At 45.4% G+C, this 22,375-nt stretch overlaps 2 protein-coding genes across 3 annotated transcripts; both read right to left on the reverse strand.

The window, feature by feature from the left end:
• Positions 1-12,591: 12,591 nt before the first annotated feature.
• Positions 12,592-15,691, reverse strand: LOC120948619 (transcription termination factor 5, mitochondrial). The gene is made up of 4 exons (XM_040365147.2): positions 14,932-15,691; positions 13,895-14,867; positions 13,598-13,822; positions 12,592-13,523 (listed from the first exon to the last, which is right to left on the reverse strand). Exons 1-4 carry the CDS (start codon positions 15,026-15,028, stop codon positions 13,247-13,249), a joined length of 1,572 nt encoding a protein of 523 aa, XP_040221081.2. The 5' UTR covers positions 15,029-15,691; the 3' UTR covers positions 12,592-13,246.
• A 205-nt stretch (positions 15,692-15,896) lies between these two features.
• LOC120948617 (transportin-3) lies at positions 15,897-20,679 on the reverse strand. Of its 2 annotated transcripts, XM_049605088.1 has the most exons (6): positions 20,372-20,679; positions 18,796-19,875; positions 18,528-18,694; positions 17,963-18,019; positions 16,507-17,853; positions 15,897-16,389 (listed from the first exon to the last, which is right to left on the reverse strand). In XM_049605088.1, the coding sequence occupies exons 1-6, from the start codon at positions 20,483-20,485 to the stop codon at positions 16,329-16,331; spliced, it is 2,826 nt and encodes a 941-aa protein (XP_049461045.1). In that variant the 5' UTR covers positions 20,486-20,679; the 3' UTR covers positions 15,897-16,328. The 2 variants fall into 2 exon arrangements, with proteins under 2 accessions (XP_049461045.1, XP_040221080.2); XM_040365146.2 differs by lacking the exon at positions 17,963-18,019.
• Positions 20,680-22,375: the final 1,696 nt, after the last annotated feature.

Here is a 22,375-nt window from a genome sequence, read left to right on the forward strand (position 1 = left end):
CTGTAATAAAAAAATTCTTCAGTGATGCTTTTATTGCTGGAGGTTTTTACAAACAAGGTTTTTAACATTACAAACAAAGAACCAATTTCGTCTTTACATTCCAGTAATTGTTACAATCCAGTGGCGGATTAAGGGTATCGGAGGCCCTGGGAGGTAAGACGAGTTGAGGCCCCCTGTTAATGGTAAATGGTAAGCGAGATGGGGGAGGAACATGAATCAGTGTATTATAACGTTTGCATAGCCGGTCTCGTAGTACAGTCGTCAACTCGTACGACTTATCAACATGCCAGTCATGAGTTTAGGCCCCGAATGGACCGTGCCGCCATACGTAGGACTAACTATCCTGTGACTATGGGGGGAAAGTCACTGAAAGCCAAGCTCACAAGTGGTACAGGCAGACCTTGACCGACAACGGTTGTTGAGCCAAAAGAAGAAGAAGAACGTTTGTGATAATGAAAATTGACAAAAATTATCGATTTTCATGTTTTTTTTTACCCGTACTAACGAAACGTTGATTGAACTTTCAATAATAGTTTCCAAAGAGTCCGCAGACTAAATTGTACACTTCTATCAGTCGAACACTAACCGTGATGGCCAAAAAAGTAAAGCAACTTTGCACCTACAACATCTTGGCACTATTAGACAACAATCAGAGCATCGCAAGAACGTCCAGTTCCGAATGAACGAAGACCCTGATTGACTTGAGGTTCCTTAAAATGCGGAACGAGAGACAAGTGGCTACATCGCTGCGTTAGCTTGGCCGGGAGGTCGATGCAACTTGCCAAACAGTGAAATAGTGCCTGTGGAACATCCACAAACATATCAGGAAGCAGAAATCAGGTCCAGTGGCTTTGTAGCGACGGTCTTCTTCTACCTCTATTTGGCCTAACGTCCTACGAAGACATACCGGCCTGTACAGGCGTTCGAGACGTAATTCATTTCAACGCAGCCAGGTAATCTATCCTTGCTACGGGGGGACGGTCCATGCTAGGCTTGAACCCATGACGGACATGCTATTGAGTCGTTCGAGTTGACGACTGTACCACGCGGCCGTCTGGCAAGCAATGACGCCAAAACTCAATGCGACCATTTTAGAAGAATTTCGGTTGAACTTCGATATGACACCCTAATACGCGAACCGGTCCAACATCCCCAAGCTGCGTTCCATCCAAATTTTCCGGACCAGTTTGATGCAAAAGCTCTGCTCCAACAATTTTGTCGCGAAAAACTGAGGAGGAATTGATATAAGTCTAGGTCTTTGTTTGAATCAACTAACCGGAAAGGTAGTTGAAGGAACGGGAAAAACGATCATTATAGAATTCATACCACTACCAGTTTGAAAACCTTTGATTAAAAAATCCTGTTATAACACACTGTAAACAATAACATAAATAACATCTTAATCACAGCAAAACTACCAACAAACGCAAACACTCGCGTGCACAACACACGACACCATCTCAAAATGCCAGCATCAATAACGTATTCATCGATCATTTGCTTCGGCAATCACCGCTTGATGAACAAGTGAAATAAAAATAATGAAACGCTCAACGTTAAAACGGGTGTGTTATGTTTTCCACTTCAACAACGTAGAGAAGTAAAATGGTGTACCAAATTGCTTTTGCATTTGCTTGTTAAACGGAGTAAAGGGATAGAAAGTAAAAATCGATATAATGGGATATGGTTTTTTTAAACTTCGATAAAAACATCTTCCACTACCTTTCAAAGTCGCCTCTTTACTGTTTACCAGCATCTTTAAGAAAGAAAACAACTTGTATCAAATTACTTTCTCACCCAGGTATGTTTCCCTTTAATCTGTACTTTATAAGTTTTTTTTTAAGTTGATCCCTGACAAAGTGCATACAGTCTCCGGAAAAAAGAAGGTAATGAAACAACGGCAAGATTGCACACCGAACGACTGTTCCAGTTAGAACCGTTCATTTACGGCGAAATATGTTGCGCCTGTCAAAGTAATTGATCACTATTCCTTCAATCAATCCTAAAATTACTTCAAAAACTTATGTTAAAAGTACGATGGGATTTCAAAAGTGACAGTTCATTGTTTTCAATATAATCGATATGATCCCAAATAATCTCTAAATTCAAAAAAAAAATTCAAAGCTTTCCAACCCTTCCGCACCATCCTGCCGAAGCGCAACCAATTTGTAGTTACGCGCAATACAAATATACATACACACACACCCTCGAGATAATGGACAATTATCATTATTCGATTATTCAACGTCGCTAGCACAAATCGAACGCGATTAGTCATCGGTGACACTTTCCGTATCACTTGCCAATAAAATGAAAATCCCGGGGGCGAATCTTTCGTAACGAAACTGATTGCCGTTCGCTCCTCCGAAATCTGGCCCTCATTTCCCAACTCTTTCCGTGCGCACGAATTTTCATTAATTTTCACCACGCCAGAAAAGGGCAGGCGCAGCGAACCAGTGACCTACCCCGCGCCCCCCGCCCAACGCCATGCTGTATTGTTGCCTTAATTTATTGGCCGGAAATTAAATTTCCCCGTCGAAGCGATAGAAAATTGGCAGAGTTCAATTAAATCGCGCATTGTGGCAATTGTCGTCGAACGGCGGCTTAGTTTGTTTTTCAACCCACCCGGAACAGAACCCGGGCTGGGGTAGGGTTTAGTACCCGGATACCTCTGCAACAGTTCTGCACGAATGCTTCCGAGAATTCCCGAAAAAAAATACTACAACAAACACCTTTGCATGCAGCGTTCGCTAACCTTCTCCCTCTCCCCTGCACCCATTGACCAAAACCTAATTCCCGTGTTAAGCCGTCCGAAAACCACATCACATCGAAACCGGGCTTGCCGTACACCCGAGAACGGGACCTCGGCCGCACGACACAATGCCCGGCCAGTGATCACTCACTATCGAGCTCTCAGTATCAGTGCAAGTGTGTGCCACTGCCAGTTTCCCGGGATTGACACACGCAGCAGTCCAAAGACAAACCATGGCACCCATCGAACAAACGGTCCGGCCGCTGGAAAAGTGCCCTCATTAGCGAAACTGAAAGCGGTGCACTAGCGGCACTTCGGACAGGCTGGTGGTCCGGCCAAATGGCTGAAACCACCAAATTCAAATTTAGCTCGCAACGGTTCGCCGAAACTGCGCTGACTAGGCTGTCCGGCAGCAGTACCCATCGACCCCACTGGCGCACATGCGAGGCAACGCTAATTGAAACGCATACTTCCAACGCAGCAGCAGCAGCATGTACCGAACCTTTGGACGAGGGTCGCAATCATCGACCGAGTGTGTCCCCGGTCGACTCTGTGTATCAAATATCGGTTTAAGATTTAATTTGTTTTAGCACAAAATTACCACACACCACACATGGCGCGCTCCCTGCAGGGCACATATTGCTTTGGTGGAAAACAAAATACTCTTACCGGGGCGGCAAATACCGTCGTTGTCGTCGTCGGGGAGGGAATATAATGGGTTGACAAAATTGCATTATATCTAACTTGCGCGGCATTGGCGACGAACGTACGGACCATCGTCCTAACGCGCGCGCCCTATTGCTGGATATTGATGATCGGTCTGTGTTCAATACGCTGACATGCTTGTGTCAGCTGATAATTGTGCACATGGTCAGCGTAAGTGCACACGCACACAGCCACACAGGAAGCAGGCATCGCATACTACCATGGCGACGTACTAAGGATCGATAGCTTCCGTCCACCGATAGAAGCTAAGCGTACGTTCATTCCGACAGGACGTAGGAGGTGATATCGAGACCGGAAGCAAAATTTCCCCCATTCGTCGATTCTGACTCCTAACCGAGCCGGGGTTAGGAGGCTCTTCTGCCAGCCAAAGGCTGCTCGTTCCCCAATCAACGTCATCATTCAACATGCATACCCGATCATTAGGGCAGTGCGGGCCCATGTACGCGAGAAAGTGGCCCTAAGCACGCGTGTGAACCAAATGGACAGGAAATAGTTTAAGCATGTGCAGGCCATTCAGCCAACGAGTGAGAGGAGCGCAGGGTGCCATTAAATCAATCGGCCTAAAAGGTACACACGGTGTGCTGTACTTGAAACAAATTTCACTCCATTTTGATCATTTCGGGGCTATTTTAGAGAACGAACAACAAACCAAAAAAAAATATATGCTCCAGGGGCAGGGCCCAAATAGGCTCAGCAGTCGTGGGCCTGATCTGTATGCCTGTCCAAGCAAAAGTGGGCGAGTGAGGTGGTTCCACTTTGCTTTAGGACATCTTTCACAGCCACCAATTGTGCCGAAATGAGTGCAACAGACCGTGCTGCCGTCGTTCGGCTGCCATCCAGCAATGTGTGCGGCGATGACGTTCGAGTTGCTGGCCCACATCGTTCAAATGTGGTGTTCACGGGACTACTACTGGGCTACACACCACCACGGTCGGCTTTTGGAGCTGGCGCTTTTGTAAATGCGCCCGCGGTACGCGACACCAGAACATGATGGCTTTTTGCCTAATCTGGCAATATTTTCAATGTCCCTAAACTGCCCCCTGCTACCACCGGTAGCTTCCCGGGAACGAAAACCGAACCTAGCTATGCCAACCGTTTAATATCACACTCCCGTACGCCGATGGGTACAAATTGGACTTATTCGGTACATCGAACGCACCGGAAGGACACCGTGCATGGCCAGGGTTCGACACAAATCCGCCAGCGAGGCCTGTTTATCGAAATTTTAATAGGACGGCGGTATGATGTGCAAAGGAGGTTTATCAAGCTATATAATTTTGTGTAAAATCGCCAGGACGTAAATACAACCAAGTCCCATTGAGCCCAGAAATGCAGCATTAAACCGTATTTATTTCAAACATAATACTAACATTGAATAAATATGAATGAATAAAACGTTCGACTCAAGCTACTTCAACTGTCTGTAGTGTCTAACACTACTTGTCGAGATATTCGAATAGCACGGATAATAAGCCAAAGTATATATTTTACAACAAATTTCCGATTTTATAATTTGTTTGGCAAAAATTTATAATATGTGTTGGCAAAATCTAGTTATAACAATATAACTTTTTTTTATAAACAACACGTTTTTTCAATTCGATGTTTTGAAATTAGCCACGAATTTTAGCGTTTTTTTTTTTTGTTATGACAATGTGCGCTGACGACAAACAATACGAGATGTACGGCGACCTCACTGTCGTACAAAGTATCATATAAAACCCAGCCCGTAGAATCTTTTTAGGCCGTCCACAAGGATAGAGAAGGCGTGGTAGGCCCAAATTGAGGTGGCAAGATGGCGTAGAGGCGTCCGCCATTAAGGTCGGTTTAACAGACTAGCAGACGAAGGCGCGAGACCGTTAGCGGTTTCGGACATTTCTGAGACAGGTATAGACCGCAAAGCGGTTGTAGCGCAGGATAAATAAGTAAGTAAAATATTTTTCAACAATAACAATCGAAACTCGAATGATCTGTCATTGGTTGTTCGGTATACACTTCACATTCATTTGATAATGTTGAATAGGAATTTTACGGATTGAAAATGAAGCGGTACAGAGAGTAACGAATCATCATGTACATTACATACTTTCAACAACCGGAAACGTTTAACAGAAACGGTTAATATAAGAACAGAAGTTGAGTAATGAAAAAGGAAAGTTAAGTAATGGAAATCTCAAATCAAATTTTCAAGAAAGTAAGAAAGTGTGTACTTGAGACTTGGATTATGGATGATTGAGAATTTGAGCTTGGAAGATTGGAAGATTAGGATAATATCCTGTTTCAGATTTTTTTAAAACGAAACAATTAAAAACTACTATTTACTTCATAAACTTGTAGCCAAGACCAGCTATTGTACAATATTAAGTTGTAATACACTTTGACTAAGATATAATTTACTTATAGCAAAGATTACAAAATACCTGTACCAAAGTACAACTTGATCATCTAGGTAACCATTCATGTCTTGTCTATTTTGAAATCCTTTCAATTAGTTTTCACACGATTAGGAATGTAGTTTTTCTCACTTTGAAATTGTAAAAAAGAACCACATCTTGGAAATGATTGGATTTTGATAATGAATTAAAACACAACAAGTTCTATCGAGTTTGGACATCTCTTGCCGTCTTTATATAATTTTTGGAATAAATTAAAATTGTGTTTGCCTACCATGCAGCTCAATTGACTAGTGTTGGGTCATACGATTCATTTCACGACCCGACCCGGAGTCGGGTGCAAGCCAGTCGGAATCGATTCCGACCCGTGGGTGCAGCGGGTGCGCTAGGTCGGAGTCGGAATTAAATCCGACCCGCGGGTGCAATCAGTTCGGGTCGACCCGATAGATCAGTAGGTGCGAGAAAGCATAAGCGACTCCGACCCGTTGGTGCGGCGAGTTCGGGTCGGGTCGGATCAAGATAGGTTCAATCCGACCCGACCCAACCCGAACTCGTTGCACCAACGGGTCGGAGTCGCTTATGCTTTCTCGCACCTACCGGAGTCGTTGCACCCACTGAACCTACTTGTACCTTTCGGGTCGACCCGAACGACTCCGGGTCGCTTACGGATGGCTCCGACCCGATAGGTTCGAGTCGACCCGCCCATCACTACAATTGACTTATATGACTTATATGCACAACAGACGCGTATCATTTGTCGAATTCGTTTTAAAATGGCATAATCACCTTCAGCAGAGTGATTTAGTCTCAGGAAACATCACCAGGGCTTTTATTGCTAGTGGAATAATATAGGAACTTCATATGAAAAAAAAAACAATTTCGTTTTAGAAAATTGGCCTACATATTTATCAATTCCTTCAATGTGTTTATCCTTTTTCTAGAGTAGTTTGCCGACCCCTGACTTATTCCACTTTTTTCATGTATAGTATGTAGTAGCAATAGCAGTAGCAGCAACAGAATGGTCCCCAATATTGTTACCGACCTACTGCTGGAAAGCTCGACCTACCTTGTCATACACACATACACACACACACACACACACACACACACACACACACACACACACACACACACACACACACACACTTGTATCCTGACGGTATTACGGTTATCGTTTCCCAGCACAATATTCGAATACGCTGGCCACGGCCGCCACCATGCCGATATGAATGCGCTCGTATTACTTGTTTCCAGCGCATCGGCTCCTGCTGGGCGCACTGCTACAGCTTGTTTTCTATGGCTTGTATTTCGAAAAGGTAGCGTTCGGCTGGACCTCTAAAAAGGAACAATTTGCAACGAGTATGTGTGTAGTGTACTGTACTGACGGCAAATGCAAATGTGGCCAACGAAAAAAAAACGTCGGCTAATACTTCGAATATGAGAAGAAAGCATGCAAAGTGGAACGAATTCAAAAAAAAAACAACGGAAATAAAAGAAAAAAGTTAGCAAACCAAAACCAAGCATCAAACTTCGTCCACCGGTTGTTGGTCGGCAGGGATGGGTAGAACAAGTTGCTAGAATGCCCGAGAGGCTACCCAAGCTCTGATGAAATTTCACATTTGCATACAAATCAATTATTTTTTTCCTTTTCTTCGCACAGCGTTGTCGCGCGATCGGTGTGTGCCGGGTTTAGTAGTGAGTGTAGTTGCGGCGCGCGTTCCATTGCGTTCATATGCGCGTTCTTCCGACAGGATACTGTTGGCACTCCTTCCACAGCTCCTTCGGTATCCCAACCCACTCCCCCACCCTATGATATGCTTTGCGGCCACGGTTTCGCGGGAAACACTCCACACGCCAGCCCGAACAACGAATACACAATTTCCATTTTCATCCATTTCCGGTCACTATTTGCTACATTTCGGTGTGCGTGTGTGTGTGTGTGTATGACGGCAAGAGAGTGTTTTGAATTTCCCATGCATGACATAAGCACACGAGCACCAATGGAGACATTCGCCCGATAGGCTTATTGGCTATTGGCTTTGCGCAGCACATCCTGGCCGCGCAGACGGTTTGTTCGATACCATGTGATTTCGCCAGACGACGACGACGACGACTACGAACAAAACGGCGAGCAAACGCGAGAAAAAGCAAATACGTTTGCACATGGTGAAGGTGAACACGGAAAGAGCTCCACCTTCTCCGTCCCCTTCATATTCAAACAACTTTTACATGATCAGCCTTTCAACTGATAGTTTATTCATAAACCCTTAGCGATTGAACAACCAACAAAAAATACGAAGGGTCTTTTTGACGGAATATACCGATATTTGCCTGCCCCAATACGGGTCAAACAAGGGGCAGGAGGCCTTTGCGCTTATGTTGATTTTATTGCAAGCTTCTCGTAAAAAAAAACCCGATGCTCAACTTACCGGGCGGATTTGTGACACGTGGACAATGTGTGCGGCTTTCCAAAGTGATGTGTTATTGAGGAGCGGAGGCTTAGCGCGCGGGATGAAGGTAAAAGCATCATCCTGTGATCGTGTTAACTAAGCGGATGTATGTGTGCTACAGTGTACATCGCTTTGGAAGGATTGTGTATGTGTAAAGGAATGCTAATAGCACCGTTTTGGTATGGAAATGGATGGAAATATTATAACGATCGTAAAATGCAAAATAAATTGCAGTTTAGCTAAAAGATTGCAATCGATAAATACGAAGAAATAAATAAATTTTTCTCGTGATACTAATTTCTTCTTCCATAAGTTCTTCTAAATTTCACTCAAATCTGTTGGTTTCATATTTATCTATTTCAAGACTATTTTCGATGGTATTTTAAAACTAAACCTAACTTTAAAAAACCACTCTTGTTTTTACGAGTTCGGCGATTCAACACTGTTGCTTTTTACGAGTACAACGATTAACAAAGTGCATTTTTTTAAGGAATCAGTTATCAATTTACCTGAAATGGCATTACTTGTTCGAAAAGCATTTTAGTAGTTACTAAATGTAGGTTTGTCTCGATAATTTTTCAGCATATGAATCTTTGCATTACAATTTAATAACAGGAACTACCGATTTCAAACTTTATTTGGCCGATATCATTATTGAAAAATAACTCTGTCAACGATTGCAGTGTCCGATAGCATAAATGAATTGTTTTGTTTCTACAATTTTATAATGTCATAATTTAAGTGCAAAGAAAAATTTGTCTTCTGGGATGCGGTTCTCGATCATTTAGTAAATTTGGCCCTTTACCTCAAAACTTTGCCAACCGCTGTATATGTAGCATATTGATATTTGTGTATACAGTGGGGAGGGGAAACACAGCAATTGGACTCAAAAAAGGCACAATTAGTCAACAACATCTATAATCATGGAAAGAAAAAATACAACTATAGTGTCCACTGTGCAGTATTAAATAGATTCCGGCATCAATCTAGAATTATTATGAACCTTATAACGTGGTAAATGTCGCGAAAGAGATATGAAGATATCAGTTAATAATTATGATCTCTAAAAATTCAAACCAATTTTTTTTTTTTAATTATATGTTGTTATATGTTATTCTTTTTCGGCACAACAACCGCTGTGGGTCAAGGCCTGTCTGTACTAGTGATGTGCTGTATGGAGCGCACCCACGACTCCGATCCGACTCCGACTATTGTTAGTTCGATTCCGACTCCGGCAAAATGGAACCACTAGATCCGCCCGGAGTCGAAGTCGTTCGCAGTCGTCCGGAGTCGACCGGAGTCAACGACTCTGAACGACTCCGAACGACTCCGAACGACTCCGAACGACTCCAACTCCGAACGACTCCGAACGACTCCGGACGGCAACGGACGAATTCGGACGACTCCGAACGACTCCGAACGACTCCGAACGACTCCGAACGACTCCGAATTACTCCAACTCCGGGCGACTCCGGGTGACTCCGGGTGACTCCGGACGACTCCGAACGACTCCGAACGACTCCGAACGACTCCGAACGACTCCGAACGACTCCGGACGACTCCGACTCCGGGCGACTCCGGACGACTCCGAACGACTCCGAACGACTCCGGATGACTCCGACTCCGGGCGATTCCGGGCGACTTCGGGTGACTCCGTACGGCTCCGGACGATTCCGAACCGTACGGGTGACTCCGATATTGCAGCGCGGACCTACCTTCCGGAGTCGATTCCGAATTTATCGGAGTCGGATCGAAGTCGACTCCGGATTTTTGCCAACTTTACCCATCACTAGTCTGTACCCACTAGTGAAGTGAGCTTCGCTTTCAGTGACTTATTGTTAGCATAGCAGGATAGTCAGTCCTACGACGTATAGGGGCACGATCCTTTCGGGGCTTGAATGTATGACGGGCATGTTGATTAGTCGTACTAGTTGACGACTGTACCACGAGAACGGCGTTGTAATGTTAGATGCTAGTTTTATCTTTGCCTTACTCCACTTTTCATTTACCATTTCAATTAATGAGCCTGTTTCAATCTTGACATGTTGAACGAAATCTATATTAACCCAGGTTTGAATGTTCTATGCAATCGAACGACATTCTTATCAATAATATTTTGCACTATGATAGTAATCTATGCAATATACATTTTGCAGCATATTTGGCTATTTTTTGCCCTAAAAACATAACAACACAGTAATGGTAAAAAAGTAAAGAGTAAAGGATTATATCCATTTGCATCTAATCACAATCGATTTACAATATTATTCTTCATTGTGAACGTTTATTTAGTTTAGTCGAATTATTCACGCTTAATTTAAAACATGAAACGAATAAACGGAACAGCGCAAAAGCACATAAATTCTAAGTACTTCCATTTGTGCGCTTCGATTGCACAAACATTTAAAAAAAAGCGTGTGATTCGAATGGAAGGACTTGTTTCACCAGCCTTTCGCTCGTGGCTAAAATCACACGTTTTAATAGTGGTGTCAACAATGCCACCTTTATTGCCAAATTGGCTGATCCCGTTCGCATTCCCATCGGTTTGAAATAACAGACAGAAACAATTCAACACGCACGCACTGTGATATATATGTTTGTGTGTGACGATTCTCGTTTTACGCGCTACGCTGAGTTCGTGCAAAAAGAAAAAAAAACCACTACATTTCTGCACTACATTTTTTGTGGAATGGAAATGGGAACGCAATAGGAGCCGCTTTCATTTAAATTGTCACCTGTAAAGCCACGTGGTGCACGTTCACACCTTGGCAGTTAAACTATGCCTTTCATCTTTGTCGATTGCATTCGACACTCGCTCTTTTTCCCTTTCCGTGCACTGCAATTCGCCCGCGATAAAAAGAAGGAGGATGCGGGGAAAACAGGGATACAATACTTTCCGTAATGGAGCACAATATTCACAAACGCACCGACTAGGCTGCAATCACTACAACATTGGCGATGTGTTGAAACGGTGCCAGACCGTGAACATGAGACGCAATTCTTGTCATCTCGATTCGACGAATGCCTGACGCATTGCGAAATCCGTATCCATGCTGTTTCGCATGTGTGTGTGTGTGTATGTGTGCAAACGCATGTTCAAAGGATGAAGGGAAACACTATTCCGATAGGAAATTAATAAAATCAAAGCACTGTGACAAACGCGCACTGTGGTGTAAAAGGTACGCAGCAAGCACCTCTACGCGAAATGGCAGTGCGCAAAATGCATATTCTATTGCACATGCTGCCGTGTTTCCTGGAAAACTAGGCGCAACAAAGCTTGCACTTCACTGCAATGGTAGGCCATTGTTTTTGTTTGTATAATTTAAACGCTCTACTAGCTCCCATCATTTCAAGCGGCACATGCAACCGATGCAACAACCGATTATCGTGAACAGTGGTGCTGGTGTCACAAAAAGCTGCGTGCTGCACCGTTAAATCGGATTATTTTGGATGTACCGTACCTCAGTAGCAAATTATTCACCCACGATTGTCCAATCGCGATAAGATCGTTTGTTTGTTTTGATTCAAAACGATGTACCGCAGTAACATGTTTGATCAAACAATTATATGCAGTGAGTTATTAATTTATGCGATTTTTTTGTTTTCTTGCCCCTGCGAGCGTTGCTAATACATTGTTGCATTTCATTTAAAAACAATTCATTGTTTGCCAGAAGTTGTTTAATTTTATTTTTAATTTAAATTATGCACGCTATCAAACAGAAAACTAGTCATTTATACCCGATATCGGCAACATCAGGCCTTCAAAACCTAACAGATTTAATAATAAAAAAGTAACATACAAAATGTTTTAATGCCAAAAAGGATAAATGATCCAAACTTTTCAACACTTTAATTGAATATTTGATTAGTTCTACCGTATCAAGATACAACATTGCTAAAGGTTGATAGTTAGTCACTGCATATTGATTGCATTAGGAAAACAGTGAGGGGAGCGATGCATGACACATATTGATGATCTCCAATGAAGTATAAAACATTTTAAAAATATATAGATTATTCCTCATCATACCATCATCACTTGAACTACCTAACTTCTTCAAAGAGGTTAGTTGTAAGCATCATTGTATTGAATAGTGACCGTATTTTCTAATCATATTTAATAGTTTATCGAAAATATTTATCAGGTGGCTCGCCAAGATGAGTTCCGCATGCATGTGGCCCGCTGCTTAAAAAAGATTCCTCATCCCTGAATAACACGTAGACGATCTGGGCATGTTTCTTTCAAAATTTGCAAATAAAACAAGTGGACTCCATTTTTCACAAACCTTTCAAATAATACAACCACTACAATCAACACATTTTCTTACAAATAACATATCGACACTTTTTCCTATGAAACCTATTTAAGAGCAACTAACACAAATGCAACATTTTTATAGTAGATGTTAGGATTTGTTTTTAAATGTAGTAATATGGCTTTTTCGGTTAAATAAAACTCTGATAAAGTTCGAAATAAGCTATCTAAATACCAAACTACAAATGCTTGTTTGAAGAGTATATGTTATCAAATAGTAGTTTTAAATACTCAAACATTTCCACCCTTCTCACCTACCTCTAATTAAAGGGTTTCCCATGATTTATTGATTAGTTCCAGTTTTTTCAGGTCGTCTCACGATTTATTCATCGTTTTCCATAAATTTAATGGTATTATCCCATTGGACATCTATAAATTGAACCAAAAAATTCTGGGACACACCCATAAAATCGTGGAAACACACTAAATAATACGGGAAGCAACCAACAATGCTCGGGAAAGAACAAAAAAACCTTAGAAAACTCTGTATTATACACATTAGTTTTGAAAGTAACTCATCGCTTTACAGATGCTCAAATCTCTTACATCAAACTGTTCGATCCTCTGTAACTGTTTGCGAAGCTACAAACAACCCCGTCTTCCGATACTATCATGAGGAACTGTTTGCATTCGAAGGCTTTTTGCCAAACTTATACTCACCGCTTAAACTGCTCGGCAGCTCCACATTAATGGTTGAGCTGGAATCGCTCTGCTGGACCTGCTCCGGCCACACACCATCGCCGGTGAAGTGGAATTCCAGCTCCACCAGGTACAGCGCCAGCGCCAACAGTTGCGTTTTGTCCGCTCTGTACAGCTCCACGCCCATTTCCTCTTGCAGCTTTGGATCGCCGCTTTCCAGTGCGGTAAGTTTCTCCTCAATTCGATTCCTATGGAATAAATAATACATTAAAATTGTTGCTGATGGTCGTCTGACTGTAGCATCCAACAAACGGCTACATACAGTGGATAGAGCAGGATGTGAACGTTATTGAAGATATCGTCCAGCGTAAACTTCTTCTTTAGCAACGTATCCACCGTTTCCTGCATTTGCAGTACCGGCACATGGAACCAGTTCGGATGACGCTTTATCTTTTGCAATGCGGCATCACCCCGCTCCTTGAAGATGTGTCTCAGCACGTGGCCCGTATCTTTACCCTTCGTACGATCGCATCCTTCGCGGACATACCTTTGAAAACGAAAAATGCATTAAAAATAACTATCCTCCAAACGTCCTGCATTTGCGGAAGCTTTTGAATACCTTTCAAAGTTTTGCGAATTGCTCGACAGCACATCCAGCGAGGCACAGCGCACTTTCAGCTGCTGCAGATAGTCCAGCCGTATTGCCGCTTTCGTGTGGTACTGGATCAACTTCAGCACCCGCGGATGCTTCGTTAGCACCTCGAACTCTTTCACGCTCATCAACCGCTCCAGCCGATATTCTATCGTTTTCGACGACAATGTAAACACAGACAAACATTTCAACACCTCGCCGTCCGGTATGTCGAGCTGTTTTAAAATGCCAATCACTCGCTTCACCGACTCATAGTTGACCATCATGATCTTGGGATACTTCGCCACCACCTGCTTCAGCTCGACACCCCCAATCGTCGGTATCTCGACCGGGAAGCGGAGCAAATTTTCCGGATCGGCATGCAGCAGAAACATGTTGGCGATCAGCTTGTCGCGGCTGAACTGGTAATCGTACTGCAGTATATCGACGACGCGCTGTGTGTGGCCGAAGCTTTTGTGCTTGATTTTCGAGTACGATTTCCACAGCTTTTCCAGCTCGGTCGGGCCAAAGTCAAGCCGCTTGGTAAGGAATTCGTTGAAGAACGCGATGCGCATATCCTGCAGCCGCGTGCCGTCATCCCAGCGCAGCTTCGGCTCTACCGGGCACTCGAACTGTCGCTTCAGCTGCTCATACATATCCAAATCCTTCGGAATCAGGTAGTTGCGCTTTAGCATCACAATGCTTTTGCGTATCAGTTTCAGATAGTTGCCGATGGCATTCAGCGTGAGGCCCTCCACCAGCCCACACTCGCGCAAGATTGTGGTACGGTTTTCGAGCGTAATCAGATGGTTGAAAAGCACGTGCGGCTGCTCCAGGATCTCGTCCGGGGTTATGTAAACGTACTTGAGGTAGCTCAGCTTCCGGATCGTTTCCTCCCGATCCAGCTCCAGCAGGGCAGGATTGTTTAGCAACCATTTGTGAACCACTCTGTAATCCGCACCTACAGGTAGAGTCAAGTAGAGAAGTTACCATTTATTGAGCTTCTTCCGTCCTCCAATCCTTACCAATGTGCGGCGCGTATATTCGAGCAGCATCCGGGCTAGTGTTTTCTTTCACTATCTTCTGGCACATAGTGCGGTAAAATATTCGTAATCGAAGCATCGTTCTATTTCGCAACACCGGCCACCGGTCGCAAGCACCAAACTACACTGTTGTTGTTGTTTTGTTTGCCCGGCAAACTGGTACGTCAAAGTCAGCTGCTGCATCTGTCACGGGGCGGCTGTCAAAAAATATCCGTTATAATTTTCGAACTCACAGCTTTCGCAATCCAATTCGAAAATGCTACCATTAAATTGGCCGTTGGGATGGAAGGGGGATGAATGAAAACAAAAGCATCAGTAAATTTTCATTGATCAAGTATATTGTAACTAGTGTTGGTTGTTTTTTTTTAAGATATCCTTTACCACGCCGAGCTATGTTTAATGCATCAGTGCACAACATATCACAGTTCAAACTCATCCGGTAGAGAGCGAAATAATTCATATTTACTCTAGAGATATCAACTACTTGGCGCCAATCGTGGGGCTAACAAGGTGGGCAAACAAAAGAGGACTTAATGTAATACTCCCTCTCCTTCGCTCTTGCACAAAACTAATTGCTTTCGACCGTTAATGGGAATCTACGTAGTAAGGGACACTATACATATTCCCTCCTCCGTCGTCAAATTCGTTTTACTAGCAGCACCCGACACACGGGCAAGACGACGAATAAGAACGACCCGCAGGTGAGCATATCGTCGGCGCTTCGTATCCATTTTTAATGATGTTGCCCTTCAAATTCCGGAAACGAGGACCGGCAAAGAACGGCTTACAGAAGGATCGTTGCTGGCTTGATGGTGGATGGTTGTGGCGTTGGTGTTAGAAGAGCACTAGTACACTGTTTCTCTTGGTTCATCGTTATTTATGTTCGCTTCACGATTTGCGTACACAACAGGGAGTTGGGGGAGAGCAATTGCGGTATTACAATTGAATTCGTTAATTATTTCAAATATGCTTTTAATTAATATCTTTCGTGCGATTATCGCACACATTTAAATTTCGCGGCCATATGTTGTCTGTACATACAGCGAAACGCCTAACTTTGCACGCAATAAACCGCTGCCGACGCGACGACCGGAGACGGGCCCCGGCTACACATCCTTGTGTCTTCCTCTTCTTTTTCTTATTATCCTTCTTCTTCTCGTGTAAGTGTTCGTTTCTTCCATCGCGATCACTTAAAAACTGTGTTCTTCCGTTCGAGCCGGAAATCCTATACGTCACGAACGCACTACCGTTTGAATGGGGAGTTAATGTATGTACAGGGTGTGTTTTTCGCACTTCGTCACTAATAACAAACTGTAGTCAGTTACACGTATCAATTAGAGCTAACTGCCGGACAACTGTTTCGCCGCCTTCTCCGTTGTCTATCGATATAACCGCGCAAAGTCTTGCAGTGCTTGCGTCGTGGCCCTCGCCGTCTGGGAGCTGAAAGAGACAAACAAATTACCCCGATTAGGACACCGCCTTCAGCCTCTTTCGGCGCGTATTCTTCGTTAGCTCGCGCACTCTCTCTCCCTCTATCGCACCGCGCACTTCACTTACTTGACCACGTTGGTTACGAATTGCACCATCTGCTCGTGCGTTACCGTTACGGAGCCACCGCTGTTCTTCTTCGGCAGCGAGTCGACCGCCTTTTTCACGTGCTCCTCCAGCTGGTGCGGGCTGTGCTGCTTAATTTCGACAAATACCTCCGCCACGTCCGACAGCATGTTCGAGTGCAGGCAGAAGACGGACGCGTACAGCAGGTTCATGATGAGCGCTTCGCCGTGCGATGCCAGTATCGACTGCACCATCGGTTCCAGATCGTTCGCCCGATCGTGGCGCAACAGGCTGCAGAAGAACCGCATCACAGATATGTTGGCCTCGCGGTGATCGAGCGTGCACGCCAACAGCCCGCACTGTATGATCGGCGTCACGAGCGGAGACTGCAGGAACTGGAGCGGAGCGCGCTGTATGAAGCGCGTCGCCAGGCGGAAGAAATCGTCCACCATGTCCGGGTGGTTCTTGAGCCCGTTCTCCATCTGCAGCACACCGAACGTTGGCTCGATGAACGCCTGCAGCATGTTGAGCAGGCCCTGGGTGCAGCCCTCCTCGTACGCGAACTCATCCACCAGTATGCTGCCCAGGTACAGCAGGCAGCTGTGATTGTGGCCGGAGTAGATGGTGATGATCTGCTTCACCAGCGGTTCCAGTATCGGCATCGCCTGCTTCCCAATACACCGTATGGCGTACCGGATGCAGCGCACGATGCGTTCCATGATCTTCGAATCGTTCTTGTACCGCTCGAGCGCGCGCGACAACACGTTCCAGTTGTTGACGATGACGAACGCGCACGGGTTCACCTCGTTGTTGCGCACGGTCGGGCTGACGTGCCGGTAGATGGAGGCTAACCGGTCCAGCCAGAAGGCCGGATCGGAGCGGCTCTTCTTCCCGTCCAGCCCGTCGTCGTCGCCGTTCGCGAGGCGGCTGAGCGCCTCCACCTGGAAGCTGCACAGCTCCTGCATGGCGGGCGTAAGCTGGGCCGGCGGCAGACGCCCTATGATGATGGAGATGCCCTTCAGCAGCCCGATCGCTGACTCCGACTGGATGTCGAAGCTGTCCAGGCAGCGCGCTATCTCCATCAGTCCGCTAATGTGCCCGACCATGTGCTTCTTGCACGTGGAGCAGATCAGCTGCAGCGAGTTGGCGGCCGCCGATGCCAGCCCGTTCTTTTGCTGCAGCGCGAACAGCAGGAAGTTCAGCACCGGCTGGAGCGTTTCCGGGTTCGAGTCGATCCAGTCGCACAGCTCGCCCAGAATGCTGATCGATGTGTAGCGGATCGCGATGTGGCAGTTTTCCGGCAGGTTCAGTATCGCCTCGACCACCTTCGGCACGACCTCGCTCTCCTCACTACAACGGAACCGGGGCGGGGGGTGGGAGGGAGAGAGGGGAAGAGAGAGAAAATAGAAAACCATTTGTAACCCTTAAACCATGTCTACGAGCATTTCATTTTAATCACCAAAGCTGGTTGAACCGCGACGTTGGTATCTCACGCTCTCCCAATTCCATTATCTCTCTAGAAGATGCAAATAACACAAATCGCAAAAGTACATTAAAATTGTGTCCGATTTCCATTCGCCAGCGGCAGCGGCAGCGGCGGTTCATGGTTGCGGGTGTGGTGTTCGTTTTTCGAGCAGTGGTTGGGGGAAAAGGAGTAAAGGAAAGTAGTTATGCTGCTCAGTTCAAATTGGCTAGGTACAAAAGGTTGGTTCAACAGTTACACATGCGTCTACTACAACACTAAGTTATCAAAACATTATCGCCACGCACGCTTGCACTTCGCTCGTTCTACGCTCTTATTATCGGGACCACAGCGAGCCGCAAACGGTACTTCCGTACGGCCGAGGCACGTCACGGCACGGAACTACCGTGTGCTGCTGCGCTATTGGCTGTTCCGGAGTGCTACAGTCCGGTACGGATAATAAGCATTAGACCAAGTAGCAATGGCAGGGGCCTAAAAAACAAACCGCAACCCTATCCAACACTAAAGCGCGAGGCCTAGGGAGGCGTCTGTCGCTACTTACGGCAGAATGTTGCGCGCCACGTTTTGCATGATGAACAGTGCCGCTTCGCTCGACTCCCACGACACGTTCGGGGACTGCAGTACGACGAACATCTGCTTGAAACAGCTGATTGAGCTGACGATGAATATGACGTCCTTAATTATTTCTGAAACCTTCGATCGGAAATCCTAAAAAAAAAAACAAACGACGACGAAAACAATCATCAATCGGGGGTTTGCTTCATCGCCCTTCGCAACACTGCACGCCGTTGAGTCGATTCGATCCATACCTTGAAAGATCCGCCCTCCTCTACGAGCCCATCGTGGTCCGGGTCGAGCTGCGAGTGTTTGTAGAGGGCCGCGATGAGACGCTCCACGTACGGCTTGAAGTGCGCCGTAAGCTGATAGTTGTTCCGCTGGTACAGATCCTCGCTCAGCCGGTACCACATGTTGAACGTAATTTCGGCCACCTCGTAATCGTAGTGGCCGACGCAGTTCAGCACCAGATCGAGCGACTTGACCGAGTAGTGGGGCGTCTCGTCGTCCGATAAGGCCACCATCCGCGTCAGATTGCTCTCCACCAGCACCGTGAACAACCGGCACAGATTCATCGACTTGTCCAGATCTTCTTGCGCGACCGACATGTTGTACGCCTCCTCCAGGCACATGATGCCGCCGAACAGCTTCTCGTCCAGCCCGCCGCGCGAGTTGTTCAGCTCCATGCAGTGCAGCAGCGAGCAGAGACTGTCGGTGGCCGCCTCGTGGAGATCCGGGCTGGTGGTGCCGCTGCTAAGCAGCTGGAAGCAGTACACGATGATCATGCTGTCGCTAATTTCGGGCAGCTTAAATGCGTTGATCTGCACCCAGGAGGTAAAACACTTCAGTATCTTCGAGCGGAGCAGCTCGTTCTCGTTGCCGTTCACGAGACAGACGGTTAAATATTCGCTGACCAGCGTCGAGTCGGCCTCCAGGTCGATCAGTATCTCTTTCCGCCTGTTCGCGCCGAGTCGCAGGTGGCGCGAATTCACCTCCTCCGGGATCAGCGTCAGCAGCTCGATCAGTGCGTACATCATGTTCGCGTTGCTGGAGAAGCGCTGCAGCAGCGTGGCGACCGGCTTCTGCCAGGAAGACATGAGCAGTGCCAGATCGGCCAGCGCCAGCGACAGCTGCGTCACGATGACCGATTTCGTCTCGATCGTTATGTGGCTGAGATGCTCCAGCAGGGACTGCCGCAGGGATTCGTGGGCCGATTCTGGCAGCTCGTGAAAGCTGTTCTGTATCTTGTTACGCATCGTCTGCGCCGCAAATGTGCAGGAATTAAGATCATGTTTTTGCCGCAGCAACTCATCCGCTATCTTCCAGGAATGAATCTAAAACGAAACCAGAGGGCAAAAATGTAAATTTTGCTTTCCATCTGTAATACGCTGCAACGTCGCATTTTTTTTTCTGCCCATCAGCGGAACAAGGAACATACAAGGCAATCCACCCTCAAAAAACGGAAAATCACAACACCACCGTGACCTTCACCAGATGCGCAGGGAAAGCGTTCCGATTTACGTGTTTGGCACAGGTACACACGTATAACAGGGCGGCATATCGTTTGCCCACCATTCGCAAGGTACGGCACGGCGCTGTGCTTCATCCGCAAACGAGTCGCGTCACAGCTGCGGCGCGGTCGCGGTACCCAGTGCGAGGCAAGACGTTGGGAAACCATTCGATCAGAAATGTTCCAGAACAAACCGTTCTTTGAGGTTATGATGCTGATTGTGCGCGAGAGAGTTCCTTCACACAGACCTTGACGGTGCACGTATTACCCGGCCAAAGCTCCGCGGCGAGCTGCAAACAGTCACGGCCAGCAGCACTTACCGATTTCTGGAATTCTTCCAACCACTTGGAGGCTTTCTCCTTTTCCACATTGTTCGGATCGTTGTACAGGGTGAAAACGCCTTGCAGCACCGCTTCTGCCGTCGGTGGCTCCATTTTCGCGACGGACAACGAACGGATGGACGGACGTTTTCTCTAGCTTGCGGTTTACTCTACCGCTGGCGATACTTTAAATACACTCACAATCACTTTTTATCAGATAAACTTTACCATTAATACGGAGCTACCGCGTTTGGACCGCCAGCAGATTTTTTCGCCATATTTTATTTTCTCTCGACGCTGTAGTTTGGCTAGCGGCCACAAGAAACGCCAACACGCACAATGGTCGCCACCGAAAACGTCAAATTGGTTAATTAAAAATTTAAAATTATTTTCTTATATTTTTTATATTTTACGTGCTTGCCGCTTGAACATTGTGTGGACATTTAAAAACTTTATTAATTTTCTGATACACTTCTCTTTAATCAAGGATTTAATGCAATAGTATAGAATAAATATGTCTTCCCATGTAGCAATTTGTAGCTGCATTGTTTTGGACAGTGTGCGAAATGACGTAGAATTTGGCCAAAATTACGAAAATTTTAATTTAAGCTGTCCCAGAGATACGTTATAGCTGATTTGAGGTTGTTTAACAAAAAATCGTGCCGATGTCGTACTTTGTGACTGCCCAAATAACCAGCTGCTTGCTTAAGCAGCTAATTTTGGCATGCTAAAGATCGCTGCTGGAATTTGCCTTTTGCAGTAGATAAACAGCATCAAAGTTCCAGGTGGGTCTTTCAAACAGCGCTTAAGCAGCTTCCTTATGCCAGGGTACCAGGGATTATTTTCTTTGCGTTTTATTTTCAAGCAAGCGTCATCGTTGAAATAAACAAGAGGTTTTGTTTTGTTTGAGTACATGTGTATATTTTTAAATCCTTAATATTCATCAATTATTTACACAATTTACTGTAAAATCACAAGCACTTCATTCAATATTCCTCCTTCAATTAACTTATTTGGCTTGGGCAGCAGCAACGAGACGATTGACGGCACCAGTCTTTGACACTTTGACAAGGGCCACCTCGTACCGATGTCATGCATTAAAAAGCTATAAAGTTCCACCAAGTTCGGTACGCTTTCTTAACAAGCCTTCAAGTTCCATCGTTAACCATACACATCAGGCTAATCAGCTACAAGGTTCCTGAGAGGACCATGTGCCTGTTAAAAAGCTCCATAGTTCCGCAAAGTACCGTCTATCTCTTAATCAGCCACAAAGTACGACATCGGAACGACTTTTCGATAAACAGCCCTAAATCAGCTATAAAGTACGAGCTGGCTATTTGGGTGATTAAGAAACGGTACTTTGCGGAACTATGGCGCTTTTTAACAAGCACTCGGTACTCTTTGGAACCTTGCGGCTGGTTAGCCTGATGTGTATGGTTCATGATGGAACTTCACAAGCGCCACAGATTAAGCTTAAACGATTGGAAAATCGAATATTCATAGAAAAAAAACGAAAGCTCCATAGCTTCACTGGTTTGCTCAATAGATGGCGTGTGGCGTGTGCTCAACAGATGGCAAATTTGGCTGTTTGGGATGATCGTTGGTGGTAAAGGCCGGCTTTTACTATTTTTATTATGCACCAGTCACCATTGGGCCGGTCTGGCGGTACACTCGCTATTATTGTACAAAAGTTATTATTGTCTATGCTAGCAGTAAAAGCTTGGAATCGGAACTTCTAGTTGGAATCGATGCTGCAGAGTAGGTCCAGAATGATTTTACGGAATTAATTTTTTAATCTGTTCCGGAATCAAAATTGGCTTGAGAATCGAAATCGACCCGGATATCGCAATCAACTATGCAATTGAAATTGACTCCGGAATCAGAACCAGCTCTAGAATTGAAATTAGAAGTTTCCGAAGCAAAATCGATTCCAGTTCCGAATCCGATTCCGGATACTCGTTGCACTTGCAGATCGTTATGAATGTCGATATTTATATTCATTTT

Source organism: Anopheles coluzzii, chromosome 2 (genome assembly GCF_943734685.1).
Source record: "Anopheles coluzzii chromosome 2, AcolN3, whole genome shotgun sequence".
NCBI classification, from domain to species: Eukaryota; Metazoa; Arthropoda; class Insecta; order Diptera; family Culicidae; genus Anopheles; species Anopheles coluzzii.

Excerpts from the sequence above, each read along its gene's own strand:
- LOC120948619 (XM_040365147.2), bottom strand. The coding sequence starts at position 15,028 with ATGCTTCGATTACGAATATTTTACCGCACTATGTGCCAGAAGATAGTG. Across the intron at positions 14,868-14,931 it reads AATATACGCGCCGCACATTG|GTGCGGATTACAGAGTGGTT; the intron begins GTAAGGATTGGA and ends CTCTACCTGTAG. Across the intron at positions 13,823-13,894 it reads AATTCGCAAAACTTTGAAAG|GTATGTCCGCGAAGGATGCG; the intron begins GTATTCAAAAGC and ends TCGTTTTCAAAG.
- LOC120948617 (XM_049605088.1), bottom strand. The coding sequence starts at position 20,485 with ATGGAGCCACCGACGGCAGAAGCGGTGCTGCAAGGCGTTTTCACCCTG. Across the intron at positions 17,854-17,962 it reads TCGCGGTTCAACCAGCTTTG|TGAGGAGAGCGAGGTCGTGC; the intron begins GTGATTAAAATG and ends GTTCCGTTGTAG. Across the intron at positions 16,390-16,506 it reads TTCGTAACCAACGTGGTCAA|CTCCCAGACGGCGAGGGCCA; the intron begins GTAAGTGAAGTG and ends TGTCTCTTTCAG.